At 36.4% G+C, this 17,872-nt stretch overlaps 1 protein-coding gene across 2 annotated transcripts in view; it reads right to left on the reverse strand.

Moving 5' to 3' along the window:
• Positions 1-17,872, reverse strand: part of LOC117340285 (hypoxia up-regulated protein 1-like) — a 49,483-nt gene that overhangs the window by 17,816 nt on the left and 13,795 nt on the right. For both annotated transcript variants that reach the window (XM_033902053.1, XM_033902052.1), the window contains exons 10-15: positions 12,595-12,667; positions 9,345-9,531; positions 7,557-7,691; positions 7,273-7,355; positions 1,689-1,821; positions 1,173-1,363 (exon numbers count right to left, since the gene is read on the reverse strand). In XM_033902053.1, the coding sequence (XP_033757944.1) occupies positions 1,173-1,363; positions 1,689-1,821; positions 7,273-7,355; positions 7,557-7,691; positions 9,345-9,531; positions 12,595-12,667 (802 nt within the window). The remainder of the gene's footprint in view (positions 1-1,172; positions 1,364-1,688; positions 1,822-7,272; positions 7,356-7,556; positions 7,692-9,344; positions 9,532-12,594; positions 12,668-17,872) is intronic.

Below are 17,872 nucleotides of genomic sequence, written 5' to 3' on the forward strand. Positions count from 1 at the left end.
GTTATACTCTCACAAGGCAATACTGTTATACTCTCACAAGACAATACTGTTATACTCTCACAAGGCAACACTGTTATACTCTCACCAGGCAATACTCTCACAAGGCAATACTGTTATACTCTCACAAGGCAAAACTGTTATACTCTCACAAGGCAAAACTGTTATACTCTCACAAGGCAATACTGTTATACTCTCACAAGGCAATACTGTTATACTCTCACAAGACAATACTGTTATACTCTCACAAGGCAATACTGTTATACTCTCACAAGGTAATACTGTTATACTCTCACAAGGTAATACTGTTATACTCTCACAAGGCAATACTGTTATACTCTCACAAGGCAATACTGTTATACCCTCACCAGGCAATGCTGTTATACTCTCACAAGGCAATACTGTTATACTCTCACAAGGCAAAACTGTAATACTCTCACAAGGCAATACTGTTATTCTCTCACAAGGCAATACTGTTATACTCTCACAAGGCAATACTGTTATACTCTCACAAGGCAATACTGTTATTCTCTCACAAGGCAATACTGTTATACTCTCACAAGGCAAAACTGTTATACTCTCACAAGGCAATACTGTTATACTCTGAGTAGCGACCCATCAACGTTTTCACACAAAATTGTGTTTTGGATGTAAAATTTGTAGTGATTGACGTGGTAGGTTAAACGCAAATCTTTCAGGTGACATTGGTATATGGTATGTACTGTGTCAGTTTCAATACTTTTTTTTTACATGAAGTTAGGAGAGGTGCCATCACATGGCGGAGATACCGATCTTGACAATATTCCCAAACCCCTGATATCATAACATCATCAAGTAAACTTATCATATGAAAGATCCTCTGGACAAGGAGAGTTTTTCATACGTAATAGGAGAGGAAAAATACAGCCAGACCGGGGTTCGAACCTGTGACCTCCGAACACTAGCCAGATGCTCTACCAATTGAGCTACCTGGTTGCAGGCGTTCATCCCAGTCCAGTTCCGCTACATTCTCCCTCCTTCAGCAAAGTCTTTGACCCCCCAATTCTGCAAGACACACACGAGACCCTATACCACCTCCGTGGGTATTTAGTTAGGCGCAATATGTAATGACCTATTTTAGCCAGTCATGGACACATTTGTTTATAATTGGGATTGTGAATAATGACAATGCTTACTTGGCCTCCTCTTCTGACAGGAAGGACAGATCTGTATAAGTCACATTGAATGTGAAATCTGTGGTGTGTTTGTTGAAGGTCATGACCTTTTTCTGAGGAAATGGATTCATACGCCCAAATAAGGTTCTCTTCACGGTCTTGGGCTTCACCTCACTGTCGTCTTGTCCAACTGACTGCTTGGCAAACTCCACCTGAACAGAGGTCACAGGTCAAACACAGGCTAATAATGAGTTAGATATTGTAGAAATTAATGCCACAATCTCTTTCAATTTTGATTTTATTGAAAAGTAAAAACACATTATAAACCTTATATAGTAAAAACATATTATAAACCTTATATAGTAAAAACATATTATAAACCTTATATAGTAAAAACATATTATAAACCTTATATATATTTATTATTTTAAAACATTGTGAAACAAGCTACATATACCACTTTATACAAAACACTCTTAATTTCTAGAGTGTTACCTCAGCTTTTTTTCAGTACATGATACAGTATAGATAACTTACAGATATAGGGAATATTGTGCCTTCCTTAATCCCAAACATCTTGACCTTGAAGCCTTTACCAAGGTGAGCAGCTTGATAAACAGCACCCAGAGCAGAAGCCTCATCACTGTTAATACTTTTACCAAGTTCCTGTCTGGAAACACAACAAAACTACAGTTAACAACACATCACCAACACAAGTACAGTCTACAACACGTCACCAACACAAGTACAGTCTACAACACAACAACACAAGTACAGTCTACAACACGTCACCAACACAAGTACAGTCTACAACACAACAACACAAGTACAGTCTACAACACAACAACACAAGTACAGTCTACAACACGTCACCAACACAAGTACAGTCTACAACACAACAACACAAGTACAGTCTACAACACAACAACACAAGTACAGTCTACAACACGTCACCAACACAAGTACAGTCTACAACACAACAACACAAGTACAGTCTACAACACAACAACACAAGTACAGTCTACAACACATCACCAACACAAGTACAGTCTACAACACAACAACACAAGTACAGTCTACAACACAACAACACAAGTACAGTCTACAACACATCACCAACACAAGTACAGTCTACAACACAACAACACAAGTACAGTCTACAACACAACAACACAAGTACAATCTACAACACGTCACCAACACAAGTACAGTCTACAACACGTCACCAACACAAGTACAGTCTACAACACAACAACACAAGTACAGTCTACAACACAACAACACAAGTACAGTCTACAACACAACAACACAAGTACAGTCTACAACACATCACCAACACAAGTACAGTCTACAACACAACAACACAAGTACAGTCTACAACACAACAACACAAGTACAGTCTACAACACAACAACACAAGTACAGTCTACAACACATCACCAACACAAGTACAGTCTACAACACAACACTAACACAAGTAGTCTACAACACAACAACACAAGTAGTCTACAACACAACAACACAAGTAGTCTACAACACAACAACACAAGTACAGTCTACAACACAACAACACAAGTACAGTCTACAACACAACAACACAAGTACAGTCTACAACACACCAACACAAGTACAGTCTACAACACACCAACACAAGTACAGTCTACAACACAACAACACAAGTACAGTCTACAACACAACAACACAAGTACAGTCTACAACACAACAACACAAGTACAGTCTACAACACATCACCAACACAAGTACAGTCTACAACACAACAACACAAGTACAGTCTACAACACAACAACACAAGTACAGTCTACAACACATCACCAACACAAGTACAGTCTACAACACAACAACACAAGTACAGTCTACAACACAACAACACAAGTACAGTCTACAACACAACAACACAAGTACAGTCTACAACACAACAACACAAGTACAGTCTACAACACGTCACCAACACAAGTACAGTCTACAACACAACAACACAAGTACAGTCTACAACACGTCACCAACACAAGTACAGTCTACAACACGTCACCAACACAAGTACAGTCTACAACACAACAACACAAGTACAGTCTACAACACACCAATACAAGTACAGTCTACAACACAACAACACAAGTACAGTCTACAACACGTCACCAACACAAGTACAGTCTACAACACAACAACACAAGTACAGTCTACAACACATCACCAACACAAGTACAGTCTACAACACAACAACACAAGTACAGTCTACAACACAACAACACAAGTACAGTCTACAACACAACAACACAAGTACAGTCTACAACACAACAACACAAGTACAGTCAACAACACAACAACACAAGTACAGTCTACAACACGTCACTAACACAAGTACAGTCTACAACACGTCACCAACACAAGTACAGTCTACAACACAACAACACAAGTACAGTCTACAACACGTCACTAACACAAGTACAGTCTACAACACATCACCAACACAAGTACAGTCTACAACACAACAACACAAGTACAGTCTACAACACAACACTAACACAAGTACAGTCTACAACACAACAACACAAGTACAGTCTACAACACAACAACACAAGTACAGTCTACAACACAACAACACAAGTACAGTCTACAACACAACACTAACACAAGTACAGTCTACAACACACCAACACAAGTACAGTCTACAACACAACAACACAAGTACAGTCTACAACACAACAACACAAGTACAGTCTACAACACAAGTACAGTCTACAACACACCAACACAAGTACAGTCTACAACACAACAACACAAGTACAGTCTACAACACAACAACACAAGTACAGTCTACAACACGTCACCAACACAAGTACAGTCTACAACACAACACTAACACAAGTACAGTCTACAACACACCAACACAAGTACAGTCTACAACACAACAACACAAGTACAGTCTACAACACAACAACACAAGTACAGTCTACAACACAACAACACAAGTACAGTCTACAACACGTCACCAACACAAGTACAGTCTACAACACAACAACACAAGTACAGTCTACAACACAACAACACAAGTACAGTCTACAACACGTCACTAACACAAGTACAGTCTACAACACAACAACACAAGTACAGTCTACAACACACCAACACAAGTACAGTCTACAACACAACAACACAAGTACAGTCTACAACACAACAACACAAGTACAGTCTACAACACGTCACTAACACAAGTACAGTCTACAACACAACAACACAAGTACAGTCTACAACACAACAACACAAGTACAGTCTACAACACAACAACACAAGTACAGTCTACAACACAACACTAACACAAGTACAGTCTACAACACAACAACACAAGTACAGTCTACAACACAACAACACAAGTACAGTCTACAACACGTCACCAACACAAGTACAGTCTACAACACGTCACCAACACAAGTACAGTCTACAACACAACAACACAAGTACAGTCTACAACACAACAACACAAGTACAGTCTACAACACAACAACACAAGTACAGTCTACAACACATCACCAACACAAGTACAGTCTACAACACGTCACCAACACAAGTACAGTCTACAACACACCAACACAAGTACAGTCTACAACACACCAACACAAGTACAGTCTACAACACATCACCAACACAAGTACAGTCTACAACACAACAACACAAGTACAGTCTACAACACAACAACACAAGTACAGTCTACAACACAACAACACAAGTACAGTCTACAACACGTCACCAACACAAGTACAGTCTACAACACAACAACACAAGTACAGTCTACAACACAACAACACAAGTACAGTCTACAACACAACACTAACACAAGTACAGTCTACAACACAACAACACAAGTACAGTCTACAACACAACAACACAAGTACAGTCTACAACACATCACCAACACAAGTACAGTCTACAACACGTCACCAACACAAGTACAGTCTACAACACACCAACACAAGTACAGTCTACAACACACCAACACAAGTACAGTCTACAACACATCACCAACACAAGTACAGTCTACAACACAACAACACAAGTACAGTCTACAACACAACAACACAAGTACAGTCTACAACACAACAACACAAGTACAGTCTACAACCACGCCACCAACACAAGTACAGTCTACAACACAACAACACAAGTACAGTCTACAACACAACAACACAAGTACAGTCTACAACACAACACTAACACAAGTACAGTCTACAACACAACAACACAAGTACAGTCTACAACACAACAACACAAGAACAGTCTACAACACAACAACACAAGTACAGTCTACAACACAACAACACAAGTACAGTCAACAACACAACAACACAAGTACAGTCTACAACACGTCACTAACACAAGTACAGTCTACAACACGTCACCAACACAAGTACAGTCTACAACACAACAACACAAGTACAGTCTACAACACATCACCAACACAAGTACAGTCTACAACACAACAACACAAGTACAGTCTACAACACAACAACACAAGTACAGTCTACAACACGTCACTAACACAAGTACAGTCAACAACACAACAACACAAGTACAGTCTACAACACACCACCAACACAAGTACAGTCTACAACACAACAACACAAGTACAGTCTACAACACAACAACACAAGTACAGTCTACAACACATCACCAACACAAGTACAGTCTACAACACAAGTACAGTCTACAACACGTCACTAACACAAGTACAGTCTACAACACAACAACACAAGTACAGTCTACAACACAACAACACAAGTACAGTCTACAACACAACAACACAAGTACAGTCTACAACACACCACCAACACAAGTACAGTCTACAACACAACAACACAAGTACAGTCTACAACACAACAACACAAGTACAGTCTACAACACAACAACACAAGTACAGTCTACAACACAACAACACAAGTACAGTCAACAACACAACAACACAAGTACAGTCTACAACACAAGTACAGTCTACAACACGTCACCAACACAAGTACAGTCTACAACACAAGTACAGTCTACAACACAAGTACAGTCTACAACACATCACCAACACAAGTACAGTCTACAACACAACAACACAAGTACAGTCTACAACACAACAACACAAGTACAGTCTACAACACGTCACTAACACAAGTACAGTCTACAACACAACAACACAAGTACAGTCTACAACACAACAACACAAGTACAGTCTACAACACAACAACACAAGTACAGTCTACAACACGTCACCAACACAAGTACAGTCTACAACACAACAACACAAGTACAGTCTACAACACACCAACACAAGTACAGTCTACAACACAACAACACAAGTACAGTCTACAACACAACAACACAAGTACAGTCTACAACACAACAACACAAGTACAGTCTACAACACAACAACACAAGTACAGTCTACAACACAACAACACAAGTACAGTCTACAACACAAGTACAGTCTACAACACAACAACACAAGTACAGTCTACAACACACCAACACAAGTACAGTCTACAACACACCAACACAAGTACAGTCTACAACACAACAACACAAGTACAGTCAACAACACAACAACACAAGTACAGTCTACAACACATCACCAACACAAGTACAGTCTACAACACAACAACACAAGTACAGTCTACAACACAACAACACAAGTACAGTCTACAACACAACAACACAAGTACAGTCTACAACACAACAACACAAGTACAGTCTACAACACAACAACACAAGTACAGTCTACAACACAACAACACAAGTACAGTCTACAACACAACAACACAAGTACAGTCTACAACACAACAACACAAGTACAGTCTACAACACATCCACAGTATTGGTATTTCCTATTATTGTGTCAGAGTCTATATTGGTATTTCCTATTATTGTGTCAGAGTCTATATTGGTATTTCCTATTATTGTGTCAGAGTCTATATTGGTATTTCCTATTATTGTGTCAGAGTCTATATTGGTATTTCCTATTATTGTGTCAGAGTCTATATTGGTATCTATTATTGTGTCAGAGTCTATATTGGTATTTCCTATTATCCTGCGGTAATCTTATATTGGTTTCCTGTATATTTACCGTCCGAGGAACTCGCTGAGTAGTGTCTGTACTTTCGGTGTCCTGGTCCCACCTCCAAACAAGATGATTTCTGTGATTTCTGGCTGAAAAAAAGACAGAAACTAGCTGGTTTAAATTTGGTTCTGGAAATTTAAGTTGAGGAACAAGATAACACACAACTGTGAAGCAAAGTAAAAAAGAATTTGTCAGGTGACCTACAAAAATAACAGGAATTTTCCGTATTTTGTAATGAATGGTTTTATGGGTATTGAGCCTAAGTCCATGGAATTAATCTCACTACTTACTAGTGTCACCTGCGACGTCTTCAAGGCCTCCTCAATAGGTTTGGTGACTCTCTCCATCAGGTCCGTTGTCATGCCTTCAAGCTCAGCCCGTGAAACCTTGACCCTGAAATCTTCGTTATCCAGGAGTCCCTCAACCTACCAAACACAAAATCATAGAATCACAATGGACTGTACAAAACTGAATCACAAGTCACAACATGAACAGAGTACTTATCTCACAAATCTCAAGTCACATTTACTATCAGGACCATCAGATTACATTTGGCAGACGGACAGACAGACAGACAAGTCAAATTTACTATTGGAACCATCAGATTACATTTGGCAGACGGACAGACAGACAGACAAGTCACATTTACTATTGGAACCATCAGATTACATTTGGCAGACGGACAGACAGACAGACAAGTCACATTTACTATTGGAACCATCAGATTACTTTTGGCAGACGGACAGACAGACAGACAAGTCAAATTTACTATTGGAACCATCAGATTACTTTTGGCAGACGGACGGACAGACAGACAAGTCAAATTTACTATTGGAACCATCAGATTACTTTTGGCAGACGGACAGACAGACAGACAAGTCAAATTTACTATTGGAACCATCAGATTACTTTTGGCAGACGGACAGACAGACAGACAGACAAGTCAAATTTACTATTGGAACCATTAGATTACATTTGGCAGACAAACAGACAGACAAGTCACATTTACTATTGGAACCATCAGATTACATTTGGCAGACGGACAGACAGACAGACAGACAGACAAGTCACATTTACTATCGGGACAATCAGATTACATTTGGCAGACGGACAGACAGACAAACAGACAGACAAGTCAAATTTACTATTGGAACCATCAAATTACTTTTGGCAGACGGACGGACAGACAGAGAGACAAGTCACATTTACAATTGGAACCATCAGATTACTTTTGGCAAAAGGACAGACAGACAGACAGACAAGTCAAATTTATTATTGGGACCATCAGATTACTTTTGGCAGACGAACAGACAGACAGACAAGTCACATTTACTATCAGGACCATCAGATTACTTCTGGCAGACGGACAGACAGACAGACAAGTCACATTTACTATCGGGACCATCAGATTACTTCTGACAGACGGACAGACAAGTCACATTTACTATTGGGACCATCAGATTACTTCTGGCAGACAAACAGACAGACAGACAAGTCACATTTACTATTTGGACCATCAGTTTACTTTTGGCAGACAAACAGACAGACAGACAAGTCACATTTACTATTGGGACCATCAGATTACTTCTGGCAGACAAACAGACAGACAGACAAGTCACATTTACTATTTGGACCATCAGATTACTTCTGACAGACGGACAGACAGACAGACAGACAAGTCACATTTACTATCGGGACCATCAGATTACTTCTGACAGACGGACAGACAGACAGACAGACAAGTCACATTTACTATCGGGACCATCAGATTACTTCTGACAGACGGACAGACAGACAGACAGACAAGTCACATTTACTATCGGGACCATCAGATTACTTCTGACAGACGGACAGACAGACAGACAGACAAGTCACATTTACTATCGGGACCATCAGATTACTTCTGACAGACGGACAGACAGACAGACAGACAAGTCACATTTACTATTTGGACCATCAGATTACTTCTGACAGACGGACAGACAGACAGACAGACAAGTCACATTTACTATTGGGACCATCAGATTACTTTTGGCAGACAGGCAGACAGACAGACAAGTCACATTTACTGATTTTACCTGTGCCATATGGTCATTATTAGCACTGAGAACTTTCTTGACTCGCTCTGCCTCCTTGAAGAGTTTTCCCATGGCACGGGGATTCTGATATACATCATTCTTAGTCTTCTTCGTCTTGGTAAAGGCCTTGGCTAAGTGATCTCGCATCCTCAACGTAACTTCTAGTCCACCAAGGTTTCTGTCATAGCTGTCGAGACAAGAGATAACACAAGGTAATCATAGGGGTTCCTCATCAAAGCTGTAAGGCCCAGGGGGCAGTTTTCCTAGATATTACACTGGTTATTGTAATATCTTCTCATAAAAAGAAATGTTTAAATCAAAAATAGTTTGTCTGTCTTTGGAGCACATAAGGGCACTGAAACCCACCTCTACCATGATATATATTGTACAATGATCTAACTCAGTAACAATACAGATATATATTGTACAATGATCTAACTCAGTAACAATACAGATATATATTGTACAATGATCTCAGTGACAATACAGATATATATTGTACAATGATCTAACTCAGTGACAATACAGATATATATTGTACAATTATCTAACTCAGTGACAATACAGATATATATTGTACAATGATCTCAGTGACAATACAGATATATATTGTACAATGATCTAACTCAGTAACAATACAGATATATATTGTACAATGATCTAACTCAGTAACAATATAGATATATATTGTACAATGATCTCAGTGACAATACAGATATATATTGTACAATGATCTAACTCAGTGACAATACAGATATATATTGTACAATGATCTAACTCAGTGACAATACAGATATATATTGTACAATGATCTAACTCAGTGACAATACAGATATATATTGTACAATTATCTAACTCAGTGACAATACAGATATATATTGTACAATTATCTAACTCAGTGACAATACAGATATATATTGTACAATGATCTAACTCAGTGACAATACAGATATATATTGTACAATTATCTAACTCAGTGACAATACAGATATATATTGTACAATGATCTAACTCAGTGACAATACAGATATATATTGTACAATGATCTCAGTGACAATACAGATATATATTGTACAATGATCTCAGTGACAATACAGATATATATTGTACAATGATCTAACTCAGTGACAATACAGATATATATTGTACAATGATCTCAGTGACAATACAGATATATATTGTACAATGATCTAACTCAGTGACAATACAGATATATATTGTACAATGATCTAACTCAGTGACAATACAGATATATATTGTACAATTATCTAACTCAGTGACAATACAGATATATATTGTACAATGACCTAACTCAGTGACAATACAGATATATATTGTACAGTGGAACCTCTATAAACCGAACATGCATGGGACATGACTATTTGTTCGGTTTATAGAGGGTTCGGTTTGGAGAAGTTGATCGAAAAATGACCGGTCAAATTCCGGATATAATTGGTTGGACGATGTTTTATTAGAATGCACCCGATTCCAAAACGGCACGTACATACTTAGACAATTTGGATTGTCTGAATAATATGCATATTATGAAAGTTAATCAATGTATATATTGCAGAATATATAAGAAAGGCAAATGACTATAACAATAGTTTTAAACAGTATTTTCACATGTACAACTACACTTTACGATCGGCCTACATTTTGTTACATCCGGTGAATCGTCATGTGGATGGGGCCAATAGTCCGATACAGATTATTTTACACATCAAATAATATTAAAGGGTGTGAAGATGTTTTGTTTCAATATCAATTACAATTGATCAGATGATTCTGGTCGTATTTCCAACATCGCTTTGTCTAAAAAAAACATCACAGGCTTCTTTACGAAAACAACCCCTTTTGGGCCTCATTTAAATTAAATGCGAAACTCAGGCTTCTAGCTCTACTTGCATTGAGAAGATAAACGAACCGACGCGCTTCAATGAAGTGTGGCATTGTTTCATAATTGTCGTGTTGATTATACACTAGGCCTTCCGTCATAATGCCCCCTTGGGGTATATATTGGATACCTGTACAAATCACCTACGTAGGTCCCGAGACAATAAGGCTTCACACAATACCCGTCACAGTTGTTGTTTCACGGTTGACTGGCCTGACCTCGTGTCATAATCGCCCAGGTAAGGCCGGTTTTCAGAAGTAATTTTTGGTATATTTTAACAGGAACCGGACACAAAATCAGTCCGGTGTTCGGAATTCAGAGGGATCGGTATTTGGAAGTTTTTTAATACTATAATAAAGAAGGACCAATTCCGTACAATGACAATTTGTTCGGTATTCAGAGGTGTTCGGTTTTTAGAAGGTTCGGTTTTCGGAAGTTGCACTGTACAATGATCTAACTCAGCGACAATACAGATATATATTGTACAATGATCTAACTCAGTGACAATACAGATATATATTGTACAATGATCTCAGTGACAATACAGATATATATTGTACAATGATCTAACTCAGTGACAATACAGATATATATTGTACAATGATCTCAGTAACAATACAGATATATATTGTACAATGATCTAACTCAGTGACAATACAGATATATATTGTACAATGACCTCAGTGACAATACAGATATATATTGTACAATGATCTAACTCAGTGACAATACAGATATATATTGTACAATTATCTAACTCAGTGACAATACAGATATATATTGTACAATGATCTAACTCAGTGACAATACAGATATATATTGTACAATGATCTCAGTGACAATACAGATATATATTGTACAATGATCTAACTCAGTGACAATACAGATATATATTGTACAATGATCTCAGTAACAATACAGATATATATTGTACAATGATCTAACTCAGTGACAATACAGATATATATTGTACAATGACCTCAGTGACAATACAGATATATATTGTACAATGATCTAACTCAGTGACAATACAGATATATATTGTACAATTATCTAACTCAGTGACAATACAGATATATATTGTACAATGATCTAACTCAGTGACAATACAGATATATATTGTACAATGATCTCAGTGACAATACAGATATATATTGTACAATTATCTAACTCAGTGACAATACAGATATATATTGTACAATGATCTCAGTGACAATACAGATATATATTGTACAATGATCTAACTCAGTGACAATACAGATATATATTGTACAATTATCTCAGTGACAATACAGAGTTTTGCTAGAAAACTTACAGAAATGCTGTCATGACTGACCACCGGTCAATACCTACCCTACACCCTTGACGACCAGCTGTGGGTTTGTTTCTACTCTAGTACCTTCCTTCGTCTTCACCATCTGGTAACCTAGACAACAAGGTAAACAAACGTAACTATTCTGTACTTATAACAGAAATAGAAAGAATTAATTGAGAGACTTGTTCTAATGAACATATCACTATATCTAGTCAATTTAGAGACTTGTTCTAATAGACATATCACTATATCTAGTCAATTGAGAGACTCGTTCTAATAGACATATCACTATATCTAGTCAATTGAGAGACTCGTTCTAATGGACATATCACTATATCTAGTCAATTGAGAGACTCGTTCTAATAGACATATCACTATATCTAGTCAATTGAGAGACTCGTTCTAATAGACATATCACTATATCTAGTCAATTGAGAGACTCGTTCTAATAGACATATCACTATATCTAGTCAATTGAGAGACTCGTTCTAATGGACATATCACTATATCTAGTCAATTGAGAGACTCGTTCTAATGGACATATCACTATATCTAGTCAATTGAGAGACACATTCTAATAGACATATCACTATATCTAGTCAATTGAGAGACTCGTTCTAATGGACATATCACTATATCTGGTCAATTGAGAGACTCGTTCTAATAGACATATCACTATATCTAGTCAATTGAGAGACACGTTCTAATAGACATATCACTATATCTAGTCAATTGAGAGACTCTGTCTAATGGACATATCACTATATCTAGTCAATTGAGAGACTCGTTCTAATAGACATATCACTATATCTAGTCAATTGAGAGACTCGGTCTAATGGACATATCACTATATCTAGTCAATTGAGAGACTCGTTCTAATAGACATATCACTATATCTAGTCAATTGAGAGACTCGTTCTAATGTTAATATGGAATAAGATGTGGTGTTTATGATACTGTGGTAAATATGGAATAAGATATGGTGTTTATGATACTGTGGTAAATATGGAATAAGATGTGGTGTTTATGATACTGTGGTTAATATGGAATAAGATGTGGTGTTTATGATACTGTGGTTAATATGGAATAAGATATGGTGTTTATGATACTGTGGTAAATATGGAATAAGATATGGTGTTTATGATACTGTGGTAAATATGGAATAAGATGTGGTGTTTATGATACTGTGGTTAATATGGAATAAGATGTGGTGTTTATGATACTGTGGTTAATATGGAATAAGATGTGGTGTTTATGATACTGTGGTTAATATGGAATAAGATGTGGTGTTTATGATACTGTGGTAAATATGGAATAAGATGTGGTGTTTATGATACTGTGGTAAATATGGAATAAGATGTGGTGTTTATGATACTGTGGTACATGTAAATATGGAATAAGATGTGGTGTTTATGATACTGTGGTTAATATGGAATAAGATGTGGTGTTTATGATACTGTGGTAAATATGGAATAAGATATGGTGTTTATGATACTGTGGTTAATATGGAATAAGATGTGGTGTTTATGATACTGTGGTAAATATGGAATAAGATGTGGTGTTTATGATACTGTGGTAAATATGGAATAAGATGTGGTGTTTATGATACTGTGGTTAATATGGAATAAGATGTGGTGTTTATGATACTGTGGTAAATATGGAATAAGATGTGGTGTTTATGATACTGTGGTAAATATGGAATAAGATGTGGTGTTTATGATACTGTGGTACATGTAAATATGGAATAAGATGTGGTGTTTATGATACTGTGGTTAATATGGAATAAGATGTGGTGTTTATGATACTGTGGTTAATATGGAATAAGATGTGGTGTTTATGATACTGTGGTAAATATGGAATAAGATGTGGTGTTTATGATACTGTGGTAAATATGGAATAAGATGTGGTGTTTATGATACTGTGGTACATGTAAATATGGAATAAGATATGGTGTTTATGATACTGTGGTAAATATGGAATAAGATGTGGTGTTTATGATACTGTGGTACATGTAAATATGGAATAAGATGTGGTGTTTATGATACTGTGGTAAATATGGAATAAGATATGGTGTTTATGATACTGTGGTAAATATGGAATAAGATATGGTGTTTATGATACTGTGGTAAATATGGAATAAGATATGGTGTTTATGATACTGTGGTAAATATGGAATAAGATGTGGTGTTTATGATACTGTGGTTAATATGGAATAAGATGTGGTGTTTATGATACTGTGGTTAATATGGAATAAGATATGGTGTTTATGATACTGTGGTTAATATGGAATAAGATGTGGTGTTTATGATACTGTGGTAAATATGGAATAAGATGTGGTGTTTATGATACTGTGGTTAATATGGAATAAGATGTGGTGTTTATGATACTGTGGTTAATATGGAATAAGATATGGTGTTTATGATACTGTGGTTAATATGGAATAAGATGTGATGTTTATGATACTGTGGTAAATATGGAATAAGATATGGTGTTTATGATACTGTGGTAAATATGGAATAAGATATGGTGTTTATGATACTGTGGTTAATATGGAATAAGATATGGTGTTTATGATACTGTAGTTAATATGGAATAAGATGTGGTGTTTATGATACTGTGGTTAATATGGAATAAGATATGGTGTTTATGATACTGTGGTAAATATGGAATAAGATGTGGTGTTTATGATACTGTGGTAAATATGGAATAAGATGTGGTGTTTATGATACTGTGGTACATGTAAATATGGAATAAGATGTGGTGTTTATGATACTGTGGTTAATATGGAATAAGATGTGGTGTTTATGATACTGTAGTTAATATGGAATAAGATATGGTGTTTATGATACTGTGGTACATGTAAATATGGAATAAGATGTGGTGTTTATGATACTGTGGTAAATATGGAATTAGATGTGGTGTTTATGATACTGTGGTTAATATGGAATAAGGTGTGGTGTTTATGATACTGTGGTTAATATGGAATAAGGTGTGGTGTTTATGATACTGTGGTTAATATGGAATAAGGTGTGGTGTTTATGATACTGTGGTAAATATGGAATAAGATGTGGTGTTTATGATACTGTGGTAAATATGGAATAAGATGTGGTGTTTATGATACTGTGGTAAATATGGAATAAGATGTGATGTTTATGATACTGTGGTAAATATGGAATAAGATATGGTGTTTATGATACTGTGGTTAATATGGAATAAGATGTGGTGTTTATGATACTGTGGTAAATATGGAATAAGATGTGGTGTTTATGATACTGTGGTAAATATGGAATAAGATGTGGTGTTTATGATACTGTGGTAAATATGGAATAAGATGTGGTGTTTATGATACTGTGGTAAATATGGAATAAGATATGGTGTTTATGATACTGTGGTAAATATGGAATAAGATATGGTGTTTATGATACTGTGGTAAATATGGAATAAGATATGGTGTTTATGATACTGTGGTAAATATGGAATAAGATGTGGTGTTTATGATACTGTGGTTAATATGGAATAAGATATGGTGTTTATGATACTGTGGTAAATATGGAATAAGATATGGTGTTTATGATACTGTGGTAAATATGGAATAAGATGTGGTGTTTATGATACTGTGGTTAATATGGAATAAGATGTGGTGTTTATGATACTGTGGTCAATATGATACTGTGGTCAATATGATACTGTGGTCAATATGGAATAAGGTGTGGTGTTTATGATACTGTGGTCAATATGATACTGTGGTCAATATGGAATAAGGTGTGGTGTTTATGATACTGTGGTACATGTAAATATGGAATAAGATGTGGTGTTTATGATACTGTGGTAAATATGGAATAAGATGTGGTGTTTATGATACTGTGGTAAATATGGAATAAGATGTGGTGTTTATGATACTGTGGTTAATATGGAATAAGATGTGGTGTTTATGATACTGTGGTAAATATGGAATAAGATGTGGTGTTTATGATACTGTGGTTAATATGATACTGTGGTTAATATGGAATAAGATATGGTGTTTATGATACTGTGGTAAATATGGAATAAGATATGGTGTTTATGATACTGTGGTAAATATGGAATTAGATGTGGTGTTTATGATACTGTGGTAAATATGGAATAAGATATGGTGTTTATGATACTGTGGTTAATATGGAATAAGATGCAATTTAAATGGTATAGGATCATACCTTTATTGTTTTTTGTTCTGGTTTTGATAGTGTAATGTAATTAAACAGTTACAGTACTGTGTTTTGATCAATATGATAATTAATAGAACTCAAGACTACTAATGTCAACCATGGCAGGAATATACTTTTTGTGGGGTAAGTTATTGTGTTTCGTGACACGAACTGAAGCGAACTATTATACTACTTGTTGGCTACGAACTGTAACAATGTTGGTTATGTGACACACTGTAACAATGTTGGTTATGTGACACACACTGTAACAATGTTGGTTATGTGACACACTGTAACAATGTTGGTTATGTGACACACACTGTAACAATGTTGGTTATGTGACACACACTGTAACAATGTTGGTTATGTGACACACACACTGTAACAATGTTGGTTATGTGACACACACACACTGTAACAATGTTGGTTATGTGACACACTGTAACAATGTTGGTTATGTGACACACACTGTAACAATGTTGGTTATGTGACACACACTGTAACAATGTTGGTTATGTGACACACACTGTAACAATGTTGGTTATGTGACACACTGTAACAATGTTGGTTATGTGACACACACACTGTAACAATGTTGGTTATGTGACACACACTGTAACAATGTTGGTTATGTGACACACACACTGTAACAATGTTGGTTATGTGACACACACTGTAACAATGTTGGTTATGTGACACACTGTAACAATGTTGGTTATGTGACACACACTGTAACAATGTTGGTTATGTGACACACACTGTAACAATGTTGGTTATGTGACACACACTGTAACAATGTTGGTTATGTGACACACACACTGTAACAATGTTGGTTATGTGACACACACACTGTAACAATGTTGGTTATGTGACACACACTGTAACAATGTTGGTTATGTGACACACACTGTAACAATGTTGGTTATGTGACACACACACTAACAATGTTGGTTATGTGACACACTGTAACAATGTTGGTTATGTGACACACACTGTAACAATGTTGGTTATGTGACACACACACTGTAACAATGTTGGTTATGTGACACACTGTAACAATGTTGGTTATGTGACACACTGTAACAATGTTGGTTATGTGACACACTGTAACAATGTTGGTTATGTGACACAC

The sequence above is a fragment of the Pecten maximus genome, chromosome 13 (genome assembly GCF_902652985.1).
Source record: "Pecten maximus chromosome 13, xPecMax1.1, whole genome shotgun sequence".
NCBI classification, from domain to species: Eukaryota; Metazoa; Mollusca; class Bivalvia; order Pectinida; family Pectinidae; genus Pecten; species Pecten maximus.